The 17,340-nt window shown below is 40.1% G+C and overlaps 1 protein-coding gene across 4 annotated transcripts in view; it reads right to left on the bottom strand.

The window, feature by feature from the left end:
• Positions 1–125: 125 nt before the first annotated feature.
• Positions 126–17,340, bottom strand: part of Primpol (primase and DNA directed polymerase) — a 30,808-nt gene continuing 13,593 nt past the window's right edge. For all 4 annotated transcript variants that reach the window (XM_050147337.1, XM_050147339.1, XM_050147338.1 and 1 more), the window contains 9 exons: positions 14,529–14,676; positions 11,291–11,524; positions 10,508–10,670; positions 8,134–8,222; positions 5,935–6,024; positions 5,750–5,858; positions 1,586–1,668; positions 1,465–1,511; positions 126–575 (listed from right to left, as the gene is read on the bottom strand). In XM_050147337.1, the coding sequence (XP_050003294.1) occupies positions 321–575; positions 1,465–1,511; positions 1,586–1,668; positions 5,750–5,858; positions 5,935–6,024; positions 8,134–8,222; positions 10,508–10,670; positions 11,291–11,524; positions 14,529–14,676 (1,218 nt within the window). In that variant the 3' untranslated portion in view covers positions 126–320. The remainder of the gene's footprint in view (positions 576–1,464; positions 1,512–1,585; positions 1,669–5,749; positions 5,859–5,934; positions 6,025–8,133; positions 8,223–10,507; positions 10,671–11,290; positions 11,525–14,528; positions 14,677–17,340) is intronic.

The raw sequence follows: 17,340 nt of genomic DNA, 5'->3' as shown, positions 1-17,340 counted from the left end.
TGGTGTCAGTGCAAGCATGGAGTAATTTTGGTTAATTAGGGGCATCTATTGAAGTATGTCAAAGTTAATCTTCAATAAAACTGGCTCAGGTAAAAAGCATTATTAGAAAGCTAAGTGATAAAACGGTTGTTATAAACAGGTTTAATAATAAGTTAATGTAATTTGATTTTTTTATGGTATTGCGGATTAGATGCAGGGTCTTGCAAATGCTAGGTAAGTAGTCTACTCTTGGGCTATAGCCCCAGCCCTAATTTAACATTTATGTCATCAAATCTCAGGCTTCAGGCAAACTGTAGCCTCATTATGTATCCTGTCCATGGTTAGCTACTCTGTAATGCTTCCATAATGAGTTCGTCAGGAATATCGTCCATTGCACTCCTGTCACCAAGAAGACTCCTGTCTGCAGCATCAGCGAATTCAGCATCTTCTGTGGCTTCTAGGAAGCAGGCATCGTCTTTGTCATCCCAGTCAGCATCGGAAGACTCGCCTGGTAACAGGCTGCTAGATGATGGGATTTGAGAATTCTTGGCCAGTGAGTTGCTGAATTCGTCTGCTTCATCAGAAGTGAACTCCTCCTGTATTTTGGTGGGAAAGAGAATATGTTTGAGTTAAGGTATGAAGTGATAACTAGATTTTCAAAATCAAATAGCACTGAAACCAGTCACCAAAATAAATCAATGGTTGGAAATTAGCTCAGGGGAGAGCACTTGCTTCCCATGGGTGAGGCCCCAGGTCCAATTCCCAGCATTGCAAAAAAATGAAAGAAACCACTAAAAAACAAATAAGAATGATGCATTGCCCTTTTAAGAGATAATTTAAGATTTTTAATTCGTTCCCAGTCATTTCTAGCACTTTCAAACCTACCAGTCTGCCAGAGGCTCTGCCTATCAGTTCTTTGTCCAGCTCATGGGATTTTCACTGTAAACTTGATGCTGGGTCTGGAGACAGCTCAGTGGTTAAGAGGCTGCTCTTCTCAGGGATCCAGGTTCCGTCCCCAGCACACATGGTGGCTTACAACCATCTGTGACTAGATTTCCAGGGAACCCAATGCTTCCTTCTGCTTTCTATGTATTTTCTATTTTTTAACACTAAATGTGAATCATTTGGATTAAAGGTTGGTTTGGCAAGGTAGTCATATCCAAAAGCAAAATTGTGTATTCCCTTTGACATAGTTCTAAGACAGAAACCCAACCTACAAATAGTGTCGGTCAAACAGACACTAAGACACAAACACCTTGGTTTACTCTATAAAGCAAAATGTAAGAACCTCCTTATATGCCCAGGGCTAGATTGATCATACACTTCATTTCCTAGCTGTCCCTGTTATCAGAGGCCCTAAGGTGGGAAGACGATTAACATATTCCAAAGTGAACACAAGTGCCTCCCTGTGTAAAAGCTACCTGGACAGGATGCTGCTCCTAGTTCACTCATGCCATGTACCAAAAGGCCAGGAGCTGCACTCACCTCTTTCAGAAGAAACCGCAGACTTACTTCAGTGGGTAATGGAAAACCTGAATCAGAAAGAATAATTTTAGGTGGATGTCTAATTTTCACTTTGTGGTAAATATAAAAATTAATAACTCACAGTTAGATTTGAAGTTTTGTGCTTTACATACAGGATCATGGCATTTTTGATACCAAACTTCATTTTTCAGATCAACCAGAATCCTTTATGTATAAAGAAAAGAAAGCATTAATACTCATACTGGATAGAAGATAAATTTCAACTATACGCCATTTGCCAGAGATGTGCCTACAACTTAAAAAATGGAGAAACATTAAAAATCTAAGGGATGAAAATAAACATGTGTAATCAAAAGATAACCGGTTGCTAAGAAAACACGGGGCTGAGGAGACAGATCCACGGGGAAGCGCTTATTCACAAGGCTCTGAACCTCAGAATCCACAGAACCCACACAAAAACAAATCAGGAGGCTAAGAAGCCAGCTCAGTGGGAAAAGTGCTTGTTGTCCAAGGGTGAAGACATGAGTCCAAATTTCAAGAACCCACATAGAAACTGGGGGCACATCTGTAACCCCAGTGTGGAGATAGGGAACCTAGGAAGGGGAATGCAGGAAGATCCCAGGAGCTTGCCAGCCAGCCAACCTAGCCAAAATGGTAAGCTCCAGGTTGAGGGACATGTACTATACAGATGGACTTCTGGGTAGGAAAAAAAAAAAAGTGACAAACTTCTCTAAGAAGATCCAGAAATTTTCAAGTTATACCCACAAAATAATATATCTTCAAAACACACAAGCAAGAGTGGACAGCATGCCAGGTGTGGTGGTGCACACCTATAATCCCAGCACTCTGTGAGTTCAAGGCCAACCTGGTCCACAAAGCAAGTTCCAGGACAGCCAGGGCTGTTGCACAGAGAAACCTTGACTCAAAACAACAAAACAAAATAAGAGACAGCACTGTAAGGATGACGAATCTATTCACAGAGATAAGTACAACAGACTGAGTGTGGACTCTTCAGCCACAAACAGGATGTCTATATCTCATTTCCTACCCAAGAGGGGGTGGGAACACTGTAAGGAGCTGGGGTCAAGGAAGACTGCTCAGAACATTGTCTTCTGGACATGAACGGCATTACACTTTTGAACTCACAGAAGTCATGGTTGCCTGCACAAAATTCACACAAAAAGCCAGTCAATATTCAACCATGGAGTGGGAAGAGGTTCACCAGTCCCCACACCTAGATGAGGGTGTGGACAGATGACAGCCTCTGGGGGAGGGAAGAGTCAGCTTTAAGTGTGTGGCTCTTGGTAGGTCAACTACACTCCAGCAGATGACCCCACACTCACAAATATATGGGAAGGTAGGAAGCGGGGGTCAATCTGGAGGGATTTGGGGAAGGAATTGGTATTAACATACCTTGTAGAAGGATGGATGCAGATATGAATTCACAGACTGGAATTGGAAATGGGTCCTAGAGCTGAAAGAAGTGAACACATGCCCTATCCCTAACCCAGAAGCTATCACCAATTGATAACCACTTACAAATAAAAATTAAAAATTTAGTTTCCTCCAAGGGAGTACTCTTAAGGGTAGGCTGTATGCCCAGCAGTAGATGGCTGACAGGAAAAAAAAAAAAAAAAAAAAAAAAAAAAAACCTTTGAAGGTTCCTTGTCTTATAATGCATGTTAGGGCTTTTCCTCTTTTTTTTTTTTTTAAAAAAAAATTGTTATGTCTTATTTACATATTTCTCTTTCCTTTTATCTTATGTGGTAGTTTGAAAGAGAATGGACCCCAGGGGAATGGCACTGTTAGGAGGTGTGGACTTGTAGGAAGAAGTGTGTCACAGTGGGTGCAGGCTTTGAGGTCTCTTTTGCTCAAGCTTTCCTCAGTGTGACTTTCAGTTGACTTCCTGTTGCCTGCAAAATGTAGCACTCTTAGCTCCAACACCAAGTCTGCCTGCGCACTACCATGCTTACTGTCATGATAATAGACTGAACCTCCGAAACTGTAAGTGATTCACCCCAATTAAACGTTTTCTTTATAAGAGTTGCCATGGTATGGTGTCTCGTCACAGCAATGGAACCCTAACTAAGACACCTTACATACATATTTTCCATATATTATATGTATATACATACATATTATAAATATATATATTATATATGGATATGTACATACACACACATATATACACACACACACATATATATATATATATATATCTTCCAGTTTAGTGTCTTAATGGGATTCCTGAGTGTACAAACAAATGGGTCTCTGCATCTATATCTGTTACTCCTGCCTTTTTTTTGGTTTCTCTCATTCTGTTAGTTTGTTTTGTTTTATTCCAATGTGTTTTTATCTTATCTTTTATTTTATTATCCCTTAGAAGCCTATTTGTTTTTTAATGAATGTCAGAAAGGGGTCAATCCAGAAGGGATGGGATGTGGGGAGAAACTAGGAGTAGAGGAAGGGAAAACTATAATCAGGATAGATTATAGGAGAAAACATCTATTTTAAATAAAAAGAAAAAGACATTTATTTGTAAAAAGAAAAATATAGTGTATGACTGTGTCAAAGTATTTTAAAGCGATTCTTTTATAAGGATTTGATAAAAAAAATGCATTCTCTTAGCAATCTAGAGATAAAGTAACTACCAAAAATAATCAGTAAAGATGCAGACAATATGAATAGAACAGTATTGATACAGCTAACAAACTTGATCTAATAGTCATATATGGAGTAGCTCTTTGTAATCAAGTGCAAACCATTATTAAGTCTGTGCTAGCTATATTCCGAGCATCTTCAAATTTAAAGGTATTAGTGTAAGGGCTGGAGACATGAGTCGGTATTAAAGGGACCCATATCAGTTGGCTCACAGCTGCCTGTAACTCCATTTCCAGAGGATCCTGTGCCCTCTGGCTGGTCTCTGAGGGCACTCAATGCACATGGTGCACATGAACTCACACATAAACAAAGATAAACATATCTTTAAAAGATAAGGCAATGCATTAGTTTGGACTGGAGGGTTGGCTCGACAGTTAGGAACACTTGCAGCTCTTGTTGCCAACACCACATGACAGCTCACAACTGTCTGCAACTCCAGTTCCAGGGAAGCCCATGCCTTCTGGCCTTCCATCCATACACACCAGTGAAATACGCTAAACTAAGCAAACTTCAAAATCAGGAGGAAATACCAACAGTCTTAAATAATAAAAATAATCCCTGAAATATTTTTTTGCATAGTGTTAAATCTCCCTACAGGGAACTGAACCTGGATCCTCTGTAAGAGCAGCAAGTGCTTGGCTATATAGTTTTTAACCTTGTATTACAAAAGAAGAATGACCAGTGACACCTTGGAAAGCGAACAATAAAATACAACAATTAGTAATTAGTAAAAAGAATTAGTAAAAGTAAAACTTAAAAAATTAGCAAGACCAAAATTGAAAGACTAATTAAATTATTGCAAAATTGACTAAAATTTTGCAGTACCACTGAGCCTTGTCTCCAATCCCCAAACATACAGCTTTGACTGCTTTTGTAAACATGATTAATCTAGTATACCGGCTATAACAAAGAATCAGGCTATTCAACATCTTCAGCAAAATATTCACGAGCCTTTCCTCATGTCTAGTATAAATAAATAATGCAAGCATCTCAGCTTTGACACTAACAATACAACACAGTAACTCTCTCAGGACTGGTAACTTCCACTTTATCCCTATTCCAGCCAAATCCTCATACAGTTTAAAATGCTATTTCTGGTTTTACTTAGTACTTTACTTCTCTTTTTGTCCAGGAAAGTTCCTGAAACAGGGCCTGGTATGCAGGGTCAGCAGTCTTAATGGATACAGGTTCCTCCTGCAGCTTTGTCTAGAACAAAGCAACCTCACCTTAACCTCAGGCTTCAGGCTAACTGGAGAGTTTCCTCCTCACCCACATCTGCCCAGTTTACTTCTTTCAGGTGTCAAGGACCAATGGTAGAGAAGAAGGGAAAGGCAATCTGTCCACCAGTACTGTCTACCACTGTCTCCTGCCCCATTCAATTCCATCATCTGTTTAAGTTGATACTGTAGGGTTGTTATCAAACGAAGCAAAATAGAGCTGGTATGTACTAGAATTAATCTAACAGCAAATAAATTAATTTAACATTATAGAATATTAACCAAATATAGGATATAAATTTATGTATTATAAAAATTATTTATATTATCAACATTATTTTAAAAATTATAAGTATTTTAAATATATGTTAAAGGCATACAAGTCATTAATAAACAATATTACTTACATAATATTATTACTTTTGTGGGATCTTCCAATGTTTTCACACCAACGATATTTACAAATATCATAAACCAGTAATTCTTCTGGGAAAAAGTAGTTCCAACGCCGAATTCCTGAAATGCAAAGGATGCTGCTCAAAGAACCATCACTCGGTCATGTAAGAGCTAATAAAATGTAAGCACACTTTACCTCCTTTAATGGCGTGTTTATTCACCAAAGAAATAACAAATTGGTCAACTTCAGGATATGGCGAGCACTGAAAGCCTTCAATGGATTCGGCTGCAGTGGGGACAAGTATTTACCAATGAGAACAGTTAAATGCTGAACAAATAGTGATCCAATAATTAAGGATCCCCCCCACCTCCACCCCCCCACCTCCACCCCCCCACCCCCGTTTTGTAACTTGCCTTACTGTCAGTTCCTGGGCTCTTGCTATGCTACAAGGAGGCAGTTAAGACAGAAACTTCAACTGGGCCAGATGCTGGCTGGTTTTTATAAAAGGCCTGTTTTCTTCACTCAGACAAAGAGAAGGTATACCCGCAGCCCAGAAGCGGCACAGGTCTCCTGGCTAAGTCTGGGCATTGCCCTGGCTCCTACTTCAGCCTTGATGTTTTGCTATTAAACAGTAATGGTGCCACAGGACTTCAGCAGGTAGATTGAGGCCACGCTGAGGTTGCAAGGATTCACGACCAAGACAAAACTCCCTGCCATCTTGTCTGAGCAAGGAGAAAACATGAGCATCCAAACTACAAAAATGGCCAAACACTACTACCCTGGCCAGCACAAGCAACTGTTGTGCTTTACCAATTATAGAGGTGTAGATCCCCCTCCAAACTGCCTCCTCCTAGAGGTTATAAGAAACTAGTGGAATTTATTCTCCCTCCAGTAATGAGCCCATGCTTCCTTGTATCCACCCTGGAGTCCCAAAAGCCAGGCCCCAAAATTTAAGTCCTTTCCAACACTTTACTGAGATACCCCAAAAATTTCCATCACCTCAGGGAACAGGGACTCACAAACTCAATTTGTGTTTCCTGGGTCTCTCACTGGAGGGCACTAACAAGTTTATTTTATACCTAAGAATCTACTGTCACAACTTAGAATGATCCATTCACAAATTCACTTAGGTTTAATGACAGGAAAATCTAGTTTTCTTAAAATGAACTTGGATTTTCACTTAAAATAGTTAAATATATAACTGGAGACATTTTGAAAAATATTTAAGTGTAGAAATGAAAAAAACTCCCAGGCAATGTCTAGAAATATATCTTAAGCAATCAGAAGAAATAAACACAGGAAAACGTCACCCATATTTTTAATAGGCTTATAATCATATAATTTGTGTGTGTGTGTGTGTGTTATTGCTGTTGTTGAAGCAACAGGGAAGTACTGAACCCAAGGCAAGTGCTCTATCACTAAGCTATATCCCCAACCTCGTAATTTTAGAACCTACTTTTTCTCTTATCACTATCAATGGGTGTCTTCCACTATATAGGCCTTACACATCTAAACTTTGTAGTTATGGAGTATGTCATCCAGTTCTGTTGTATATTAGGTTGTCTGGAGTTTTTCACTATTATAATTATATACCAATATATGTGAATAAAAATTTCAGAAATTTTACATAAGAAACTTGAGAAACTTCAAAAGACCTTATGGGGTCTTCAATATAGGAATGGGCAAAATATGATAAAGTTATATGTGAAATACTTTTGCAGGCATGCAAGGTTAAACAGGAAACTACTATAGTAGTTGCCTATAATTTTTAAAAATACATTGCATTAATTTAGGTGTGTGTGTGTACATATGCATGCACAGACGCACACAGATGCACATGCACCTGTGCAAGCATACCACAGATTAAGTGTGGAGGTCAGAGCATATGCTGTGGGAGTCGGTTCTTGACTTTCACCATATGGCCCCTGGATTGAATTTGGGTTGTCAGGCTTGGTGAGCCATCTCATCAAGCCACCTGTCTTTGAGTATGGACAAAGAGTGAAAGCAGCGCTGGAGAGATGGCTTAGTGGTTACTTGTGGTCTCCATAGGCACCAGACATGCACATGGTGCACAGACAAATATGCAGGCAAATATCCATTACAAAAAATACTTTTTAAAAAATGGGTGAAAGATTATGTAGTCATATTTTGATATGCCTGTTTTATATAAAATGCATTATTTATATATTCTTTAAATACTACAGAATAAAAATCAGGTATATTAATTAATAAATACCTACAAAATTTTTTATAGTATATCCAACCTGGTTAGAAATGTAGAAGAATTAGCTTTAAAGTGACCAGCGGATATGGATACTTAAAATTTAAGATTTTTAAAGTAAAAGAGATTTGAGATCCCTAAATTTTAATGTGAAATTTTTTGTTTAAGGTTACCTGAAGCGCCAGTGCTGTTAAAATACTCAGCCCGCTTTCTTTTAGTCTGAGATGTGTCACATGTGAGAATTCGTAAAGAGTCTGAGAATCTAAAGAAATCATACAAAAGAAACAAAGTAACATTATGTTAGAATGAAAGTAGCCGGACAAGAGAGCCCAAGGTGCCAGTCTTCATAATGATAAAACTATGTCAATTAAAAAAACAATTTCCTGGAGGTTGGAGAGATGACTCAGCGGTTAAGAGCACTAGTTCCTCATCCAGGGAACCAGGGTTCAATTCCCAGCACCCATATGACAGCTCACGCCTGTCTGTGACTCCAGTTTCAGGGCTTCTGATATCCTCATGCAGACATACATACAGGCAAAACACCAGTGAACATAAAATACAATATAAAAAAAGAAAGAAACAAACAAAAACCCAATTTCCTTTAAATAGTCATTTGGGAGTTGTTTAGAATAATTTCTTCACAGAGTCATCCAAGTATTCCAGGGTAACTGAAATGACTGAAAGAACAGTTCTACTCCCAGGCACACAGACCTTTGACATTTCTGTTACGTTCTAGAGCTATGAATATGACTGAGAAGAAGGAAAGAGTAATGAAAGCACAGGGGACACGACCACAATTCGCACTAACCCTGGAGACGCTGCCCCTCCAAGGCTCCGGCCGCTCCGGGGACATGTTATATGTGCACAGACATGTTATGTGTATGTTCTAAGCTTAATTCAACAACTTCGGAAGGTCATTATTGCCATTTTAAAAGTCTTTGATCTTGGTGGCATACACTTTTAATTTCAGCACTTGGGAAGCAGAGGCAGGCAGATCATCCTGGTCTACAGAGTGAGTTCCAGGGCAGCCAGGGCTTCAAGTCTTTGATCTTACTTTTGAAAAATATCAGAGGAACACAAACACAATAGAGATATAGGGTCAGGGGGTGGGAAGTATATCTTCCCACTACACATAACTTTTCCTAGAAAACCCCTTTAATAATAACCTCTAATATTTATTCCTTTTTGTTTGTTTGGGTTTTTTTTTTTTTTTTTTTGAGATAGATTTTCTTTGTGTAGCCCTGGCTGTTCTGGAGTTTGCTTACTAGACCAGGCTGGCCTTGAACTCAGAGATCCCCCTTACCTCTGTTCCTGAGTACTGGAATTATAGGCATGTGCTACCACATTCAGCTTAATAGTCCTTCTTAAAATTAGTTTATATAGATTTTTTTCCTTAAAAAGTTTTGGGGAGCCAGGCGGTGGTGGAGCACGCCTTTAATCCCAGCACTCGGGAGGCAGAGGCAGGCGGATCCATGTGAGTTGAGGCCAGCCTGGTCTAGAAGAGCTAGTTCCAGGACAGAAACCAAAAAGCTACGGAGAAACCCTGTCTCGAAAATAAAAATGAATAAATAAATAGTTTTGGGGAGAAACAAAGGCAGGTGGATTTCTGTGAATTTGAGGTCATCTTGGTTTATATAGTGAATTCCAAGCCTGTCAGGTTACACAGTGAGTCTCTGTCTTTGAGGAGGGTAAAGGGCAAAACAACATAGTAAATTAACATGGTTTAGTCCAGTTGTTAACTACTTTTGTTTGTTTTAGGGTTTTGCTGTGTTTGTTGGTTTGGGGGACCCGGCGATGAAGGGTCTTGAACTTACTATGTAACCAACGATGATCTTGAACTTCTCGTCCTTGCATGTCTACCCCCAAGTGCTAGAATTACAGATAGGTCTAGGAACTAACCACATTCTGAGCTGACAAAGTCGAGTGAGAGACCAAAACATAGAGACCTACTGTGCAACAACAGACCCGACAAGAAGCAGCCATGATAGTGCAAACGGTTACAGCATTAAAAGTTTTGTCTATAATTGTTGGCAAACTATTAACTTGGAAACTATTTGTGATATGTTGTTGAACAGAAAAAAAATCACGTGACATAACTATATGAACACTGATTCCCAATTAAAACACATTTTCTAGGATCAAATACAGGGCCTTGAGTACTCCGGGCAAGTACTAAGGCCAGAAACTGTTTTTGATCAGGGAGCTATGTAAGATCTAAATGAACATATGTATATGTGGAAAGAAATTGAGACAGTAGTAATTATACTTTCAAACACAATGCAAATGTCATTATTTTCTACTTTATAAGTGATAACTTTAGAATAACTGGAATTTTAGAATACATTAAATATAATCATTAAAAAGATATAAAGAGGAAACTGAATTGTTAGAAACATTTCTTACTATTATTTTTCAGAAACAGAGAAAAGAGGCTTTTAAAAACAAACTTTCTTTTTCTTAAGGTAGAATCAATTTATACAATTCAGACGTTAGCACGATACAATGATATTTACATAAATACACGATGATTAACTCTGCTCTACAGACCTGACATTGCTCACCAGGGAAGACAGGAAATACTGGTTTTCCTCAGAAATATCTTTTGACTGTTCTGGGATAAATCTGTTATCTTCAGCAACCTCCAAAGCCACACATTTTCCTATCTTTGATGATTGATACAGTCGAAAGTTTCTGTTTCTTGTATAAACTCCTACATCAAAAATTAATTTTAAAAAATAAATGCATGTTTTCATGATTAGTTTTATGGCCAGCAAATGTTTTTCTGCAGAATTGCCAGAAAAGACAATTTTTCCCCATATACAAAATTAAGGTAATACACAATACAAATTAAGATGAGCTGAAGTTAATTTGATAGAAGCCCCAAGCAGATAGCTAAATTAATGGTTCTGGAGCATCTCTTCAGAGGAGAGCAGACAGAAGGGTGGGACAAAGTACCAGAAGGAAAATTTGCAACCGAGAGCTGCCAAAGAACTCCAAGAAAAAAACAAGAGTATCTACAACTAATCTGATGAAAGGTGCGTAAGATTTCTATCCAGAAGATTATACGACATGGCAAGAAATGACAGCCAGAATAAACAAGAGAACAGAGCAGAGTCCGAAATACGTGCAGACTCTGGGTTGATGGCCCGCGGTGGGGAGTGAGAGCCATTTCCAGCAAAGGGTGCTGAGACAACTGGGCGTGACAAAGTAAAAGATGAATCTTGACTTTTTCACTCAATAAGTGAAAACCCATTCCAAGTGGATCCCGGAACCTAGGCAGAGCCCAAGCCCAACGGATGCAGCACAGTCGGTGGTGCCAATGTCACTTACCTAAGTCTACAAAAAGACACTTTTCTCCTACGCCGTTCTTCACAACTAGAAAGGAAAGGTCAGGGCTGTGCTGCTTAGGCAACTCCGGCGTCTCCCAGGCTTCTGAAGTCCCTTGTTCTAATGGTACATCAGAAAAACAGGAAGCTTCGTGGCCCATTTCCTCTGGAATTTTATCTTCATCTTCCTGGGTAATTAAGTGAAGGGCAGGTTGCAGAATTTTCCTCACAAAATTACCTAAGAAGAAAAGGATTTCAGATTACAACCTAATCTTATTTTCCGTAGACTATAACTTAATGTTTAGGTGCATATCTACAAACAATTTTCTGCGCTACAGCTTTCCCCCAGTTATTTATTGCTATAAACTATAACTGGCAAAGTCTGGCGACTTCATCTCCTCTCTCCTTCACTTTGAGAGTCCCAAGGCTGTTTCCGACCATACATCTCCCTCAAACTGGTCACAAGATGAACTATGGGCTCAGAGCTACTATCTGGAATTAATTCATATATTTCGTACTTCAACATCTGCCCTAAGACTCTGATCTACCTACACTGTGGAGAATTGGTGAGACAACTGAACTTCTTTAAATTCACATGTACTATTTATACCACACAGCCAAGCATTAATCCAGCTATTATACTGCTTTGTATATAATACTGCATACAAGAAATAATGTAAGAAAACTTCTCTAGAACTGTATATATATTGGGCCTTATCAGTTTAAATATTAAAAAGCTTCAATATTTACTTCATAACACACACATGCTTTACACTCAAAATCTTCTTTCTCTAAATAAGACTTTCCTATGTAAAGAAACAAATACAATTTCTTTTTGGCTTATTTTTTTTGAGGCAGGGTCTTCCTAAGCTACCCCAGACACCCTTGAACGTGGATCATCCTTCCTCAGTCTCCTTTATTTTAGGACGGCAGGTCTGTGTCACCTTGACTGACACAAGTTTAGCATCTTAAAGAAACTAGGATTGGATATGGGGGCACTGGCATACTATCCCAGCTCAAAGGAAACAGTCTGGAGCCATGTGAGGCCAGCTAGGGCTACATAGCAAGACATAGTCTCAAAATAAACAAAACAGGGCTGGGGAGCTGGCTCAGCAGTTGAGAGTGCTTCCTGCTCTTCCAGAGGACCAGAATTCAGTTCTCAGCACCCATGTCAGGCAGCTCACAACTGTTGCAACTCCAGCTTCTGGGGATCTGACACCTTCCAGCCTCAAGGGCATCTGCACTTATGTGGCATTGGCATAGATTCAGATTCAAACACACACGCACACACAAGCACACACACGTATATACACACACACACACTAAACATAATTAAACAATTGTAGAAAGCTGGGCTGTGGTGGTGCACGCCTTTAATCCCAGCACTTGGGAGGCAGAGGCAGATGGATCTCTGTGAGTCTGAGGCCAGCCTGGTCTACAAGAGCTAGTTCCAGGACAGGCTCCAAAGCTTCAGTGAAACCCTGTCTCCAAAAAACCAATAATAATAATAATAATTATATGTTATATATTATTATTGAACATTAGAACATTAAAATGATGTGGTTATTTCTGGAGTGAAAAAGAGCAGGTGGCACTGGTTAACAAGATACAGTGTATCAAAGGACTCTGAAACAGTATAAACATAAATGGATAGAGCTGACTCTCCTGGAAACTTCAAATTCCATCTACCTGGCCCAGATAATAAGAACAGAGAGAACTGGACTGCAAAAAATGGTTACATGGGCAGTACTGAGGCCTTTGACCCTTGGCAGGAGCACGATGGCAGTCAGCCAGCCTATTAGCACTCTGGCTCCCTGCCCATACGCCACTGTGTCCTCTCTTCTCTCATCTGTGGCAGACGTGCACAGTAGAGATAAAGTTCTCTGATCTCTTCCATTTGGCCCAGTTCCTCTTTCTGCAAGGCTCGTAACAAAAACTTGAAGTGTCATAAAGAGGAACACCAAGACCGGGGAAATAAAGGGGAAAAGTGGTCTAGTCTGTATTCCCTGAATCGCATTCCAGCTGTGCACACAGCCTTGGATGACAGGATGATAGCCTATTTGTCAAGTCTCACTGTGGCTATGCTCTATGATAGTAAAGGTTTTTTCCAGTTTGGTTTTTTGAGACAGAGTTTCTTTGTAGCTTTAGAACCTGTCCTGGAACTCTCTCTGCTCACAGAGACCTGCCTGTCTCTGCCTCCTGAGTGCAGGGATTAAAGGCGTGCGCCACCACTGCCCAGTACTAAAGGCTTTCTTACTCTCGTCTGTACGACGAAATTCTACCAGAAACTCAGATATGATGTGATCTGCTTTCAGAAGCTATCTTCTGTGCAGCAGAGGTTGCTGGTCACTAGCAACGCCCTCTTCTCCTCCTGCTAGACTCTCACCCTGCAGCCTTCCGTCAGCAGTCACAGAGCAACTGAGAGGAGAAGGCAGGAGGCAAAGAAAGTTCCTCAAGACTGTCTTCAGACTCTGCTTATCCTCTGTGCACTCACTCAGCGAACAGTTGTTAAATGACCGCTTCCATTTATTACTGCTGTTAATATTCTAAGTAGTATTGATACCAATATTAATATATGCTAACCGCTGAAAATAGGAACTAAACAACAGTCCCTGTCATCAAGAAACATTAAGTAGAGCTCCCTGGGGAAAGTATTTGCAGCGTCAGCCTGAGACCCTGAGTTCAGATTCCCAGAAACTATGGAAAATATGAAAAAGGCCAAGTAACTGTGGTGCTGGGGAGCAGAAACAGATAGACATCATAGATAAGGCCTCCCCTGGCTTCTCAGAAAACTGAAAAGGAATCCTACTGGAAAGAAACCAGTATCAGGACGTGCACAGCTATCTCAGCGTGTATGGTAAGAGGCACTAATGCCGCTGATATCCCGAGTAGGTTAAACGACCTGGAATAGAACAACAGGCCAAGAGCTGAGATCAGTCAAAATGCAAACTTGGGATGCTCACAGTGATAAACTGAGTTCCTGCTTTGAATTGACTCCTTACCGCGTCTGATTGTCCTGCATAGTGGAGCTGCAGATCTGTGCATCTTGGGGCTGCAGAATGGTAGATAGCACACTCACCTTTCCCTGGGGAATAGGGAGGCTAAGGAGGCCTAACAAAAACTCACTTCACCTTTTTAGAATAGGTAAGCCACCGAAAAGGTTAAGAAAACCTAGAAAATTTCAAGAGGAGAAGGAAAACACAAGTCTTTAATATAACTAGGATCTTTGGAAAGGTACTCACCAACATGAATGTTATCTTTAAATGCCGCATCATGGAGCTGAAATATTAGATGTCGGCTAAATTTTTCTTCAGTGCTGGAATCCAAGTTGAAAACATCTTCAGCTGAGCAGTGAACATGGTATAACTCCTCAAGTGCTTTACAAACATGCTAAAAATACAAGCACATGTAAATAATGTACGGTTTTGATTTTAGATTTCTCTACCAACCTAAATACCTTGTTACAAATTAGATGATTTATCATCATAACTTTTTTTATTATTATATATAGTGTTCTACCTGCATGCATGCCTGAGGGCCAGAGGAGGGTGCCAGATCTCATTACAGATGGTTGTGAGCCACCATGTGGTTGCTGGGAATTGAACTCAGGACTTCTGGAAGAGCAGCCAGTGCTCTTAACCTCTGAGTCATCTCTCCAGCCCTCATCATAACTTTTATATTATAACAACCCTACCAATTTTCTTATTAGCTGAAATACATCACTTAAAATTATCATATGTTTATGTCAAAACTTTAAAGGTAAGGCTGGAGAGATGGCTCGGGGGTTAGGAGCATTGCCTGCTCTCCCAGAGGTCCTGGTTTCAGTTCCAGCACTCATATGGCAGCGCACGACCATGTGTTCCTCCATTCTAGGAGCTCCAGTATTTCTGTCTTCTGGGCACTGGCTGCATTTGATATACAAATATGCGTGCTGGCAAAACGTGCACAGACATAAAATTCTAAAAATAATTTAAAAATTTTTCTCGGGCTGGAGAGATATCTCAGTAGTTAAAAGCAGTCGCTACTGTTTCAGAGAACCCACGTTTGATTCGCAGTACATACATGGTAGCTCTCAACCACATGTAACCCCAGCTCCAGGGACTCCTATTCCCTCTTCTAGTCTCTATAAGTACCAGGATCACATATGGAGCACAGATATACATGAAGGCAAAAGCACCCGAACACATTTTTTAAAAAATTTCATATGCTCTCGGGACTGAAGAAGATTCTTAAAGGTCACGCAAGTTATATCCTAATCTCTAAAACCATGATTGTTATGTACCTCCTAAAATATTAGCTGCCTTAGTTAGGTTTTCTATTGATATGAAAAAATATCATGACCAAAACCAACATAGGGAAGAAAGGGTTTAAGTCATCTTACAGCTTGTAGTACATCATCCAGAAAAGTCAGGGCAGGAACTGATACAGAGGTCACGGAGAGAGGCTGCTACTAGCTTATTCCTGTGGCTTGCTCAGTCTACTTTCTTATACCACCCAGGACCACCTGTCCATGGGTGGCAATGCCCCACAGTGAGCTGGGCCCATCCACATCCATCATTACTACAAGAAAATGGCCCGCTGGATAATTTGAGGAGGGCATCTTTTCCGTTGAGGTTCCCTCTCCCCAAATGACTGTGGGTCATGTCAAGCTGACAAAACAGTCACCAGAATAGACTTTTATAACATATTAGAAAGTTTCCTACTTCTATTGAACCTACTTCTACCTCGAAGAATACAGCCGGAAATCATACAGCTTAGGAACCAAAGTTTGAATTTAGAAAGCGCTATTTGAGTTTTGGCCCTGCCACTTACTGTTCTTAGTGCTGTGATCAAATCTGATCCCAACAATCCTCAGCTGTGATAGCAATAGTAAATATCACCTGACTTTTGGAGTTACTGTAAGGAATAATGAAAATGGAGATTAAGGAGTTAGCTAGTGCCCCACACAGGTAACTGCTTAAAAGTACTGCCCGTGGAGGGAGCATCGAGACCATCAGTCTTCTCATCTGCAAAATGAAGAACTACCTACCATCAGTTAGCAGAAATGTCTGCAGACGTTTGCCAACCACTGAAATATCTAATAGTTATACAAGGAATTATACCCACTACCAGATTCATATTATTAGCTCATAATTGCTTCATTTTATTTCCAGCATCTGAGCTGACTTCTCTTGAGGGAATTCTCACTTTCTCAGCGCTCTCCCTCGATCTCTTTGTCATTTTTCCCTAGATATCTCCTTGAAGAACCTACAGAGCTGTAGCTTCACAGCAGCTCACGTCACTGTGATGCCCGTCCCCTCTGTGTAACAGACAGGGAGCACACTCCGCCTGCCCCATTCTAAACTGACTAGAATGTAGACATAGCTGTGTGAGCCAACTTGGACAATGTGAGTAAGGGGGGGGGGTAATAGCAACAAGCTTAGTTTTTAATACAACAGAATTACACTGGATATTATATGAGCAATAGATAAGTTTCCATCTTTTTAAAGATGCTTTTTTTTGTTTATTTTTCAAGAGAGGGTTTCTCTGTGTAGCCCTGGCTGTCCTAGAATTCCCTTTGTAGACCAGGCTGGCCTCAAACCCAGAGCTCTGTCTGCCTCTGCTTCCTCAGTGTTGGGATTAAAGGCGTTTGCCACTACTACTATGTAAACTATTTACAAGGTGGATCTTTTCTATGGCAGCTAACGTGATCTAACTTATTATTCTTTGTTAGATTAAGCAGTAACCATGTCTCTCTGGCTCACCATTTCATTCCTATCGTCCACATACAGAGCCTGACACTCAGTAGCTGCTGAGAAGCATCTGGTATTAGAATAAACTTCTGTGCTCTGAAGTTATATAGAGAGAGCAAATTCAGCGGCTCTTTAGATTTGGTATCAACCTTTCCTAAATCCTACTTCCCAAGTTGAGCAGTAAACAGAATTATAGTTATTTATGAAACTACACTATACAAGGTTTCAGACACATGGAAGGTCAAGACGCATGATTACTCACAAAGATGCATTAGCACAGAAGTCATCCTAACTGGCAGGAGTGGCTTTATTGAACCTTATC

The sequence above is a fragment of the Alexandromys fortis genome, unplaced genomic scaffold, assembly GCF_014885135.2.
Source record: "Alexandromys fortis isolate MF-2015 unplaced genomic scaffold, M_Fortis_MF-2015_v1.1 scaffold_32, whole genome shotgun sequence".
Classification (NCBI taxonomy): domain Eukaryota; kingdom Metazoa; phylum Chordata; class Mammalia; order Rodentia; family Cricetidae; genus Alexandromys; species Alexandromys fortis.
Note: the sequence above shows the minus strand (reverse complement) of the source record. Positions and strands in the feature narration are given on the sequence as shown.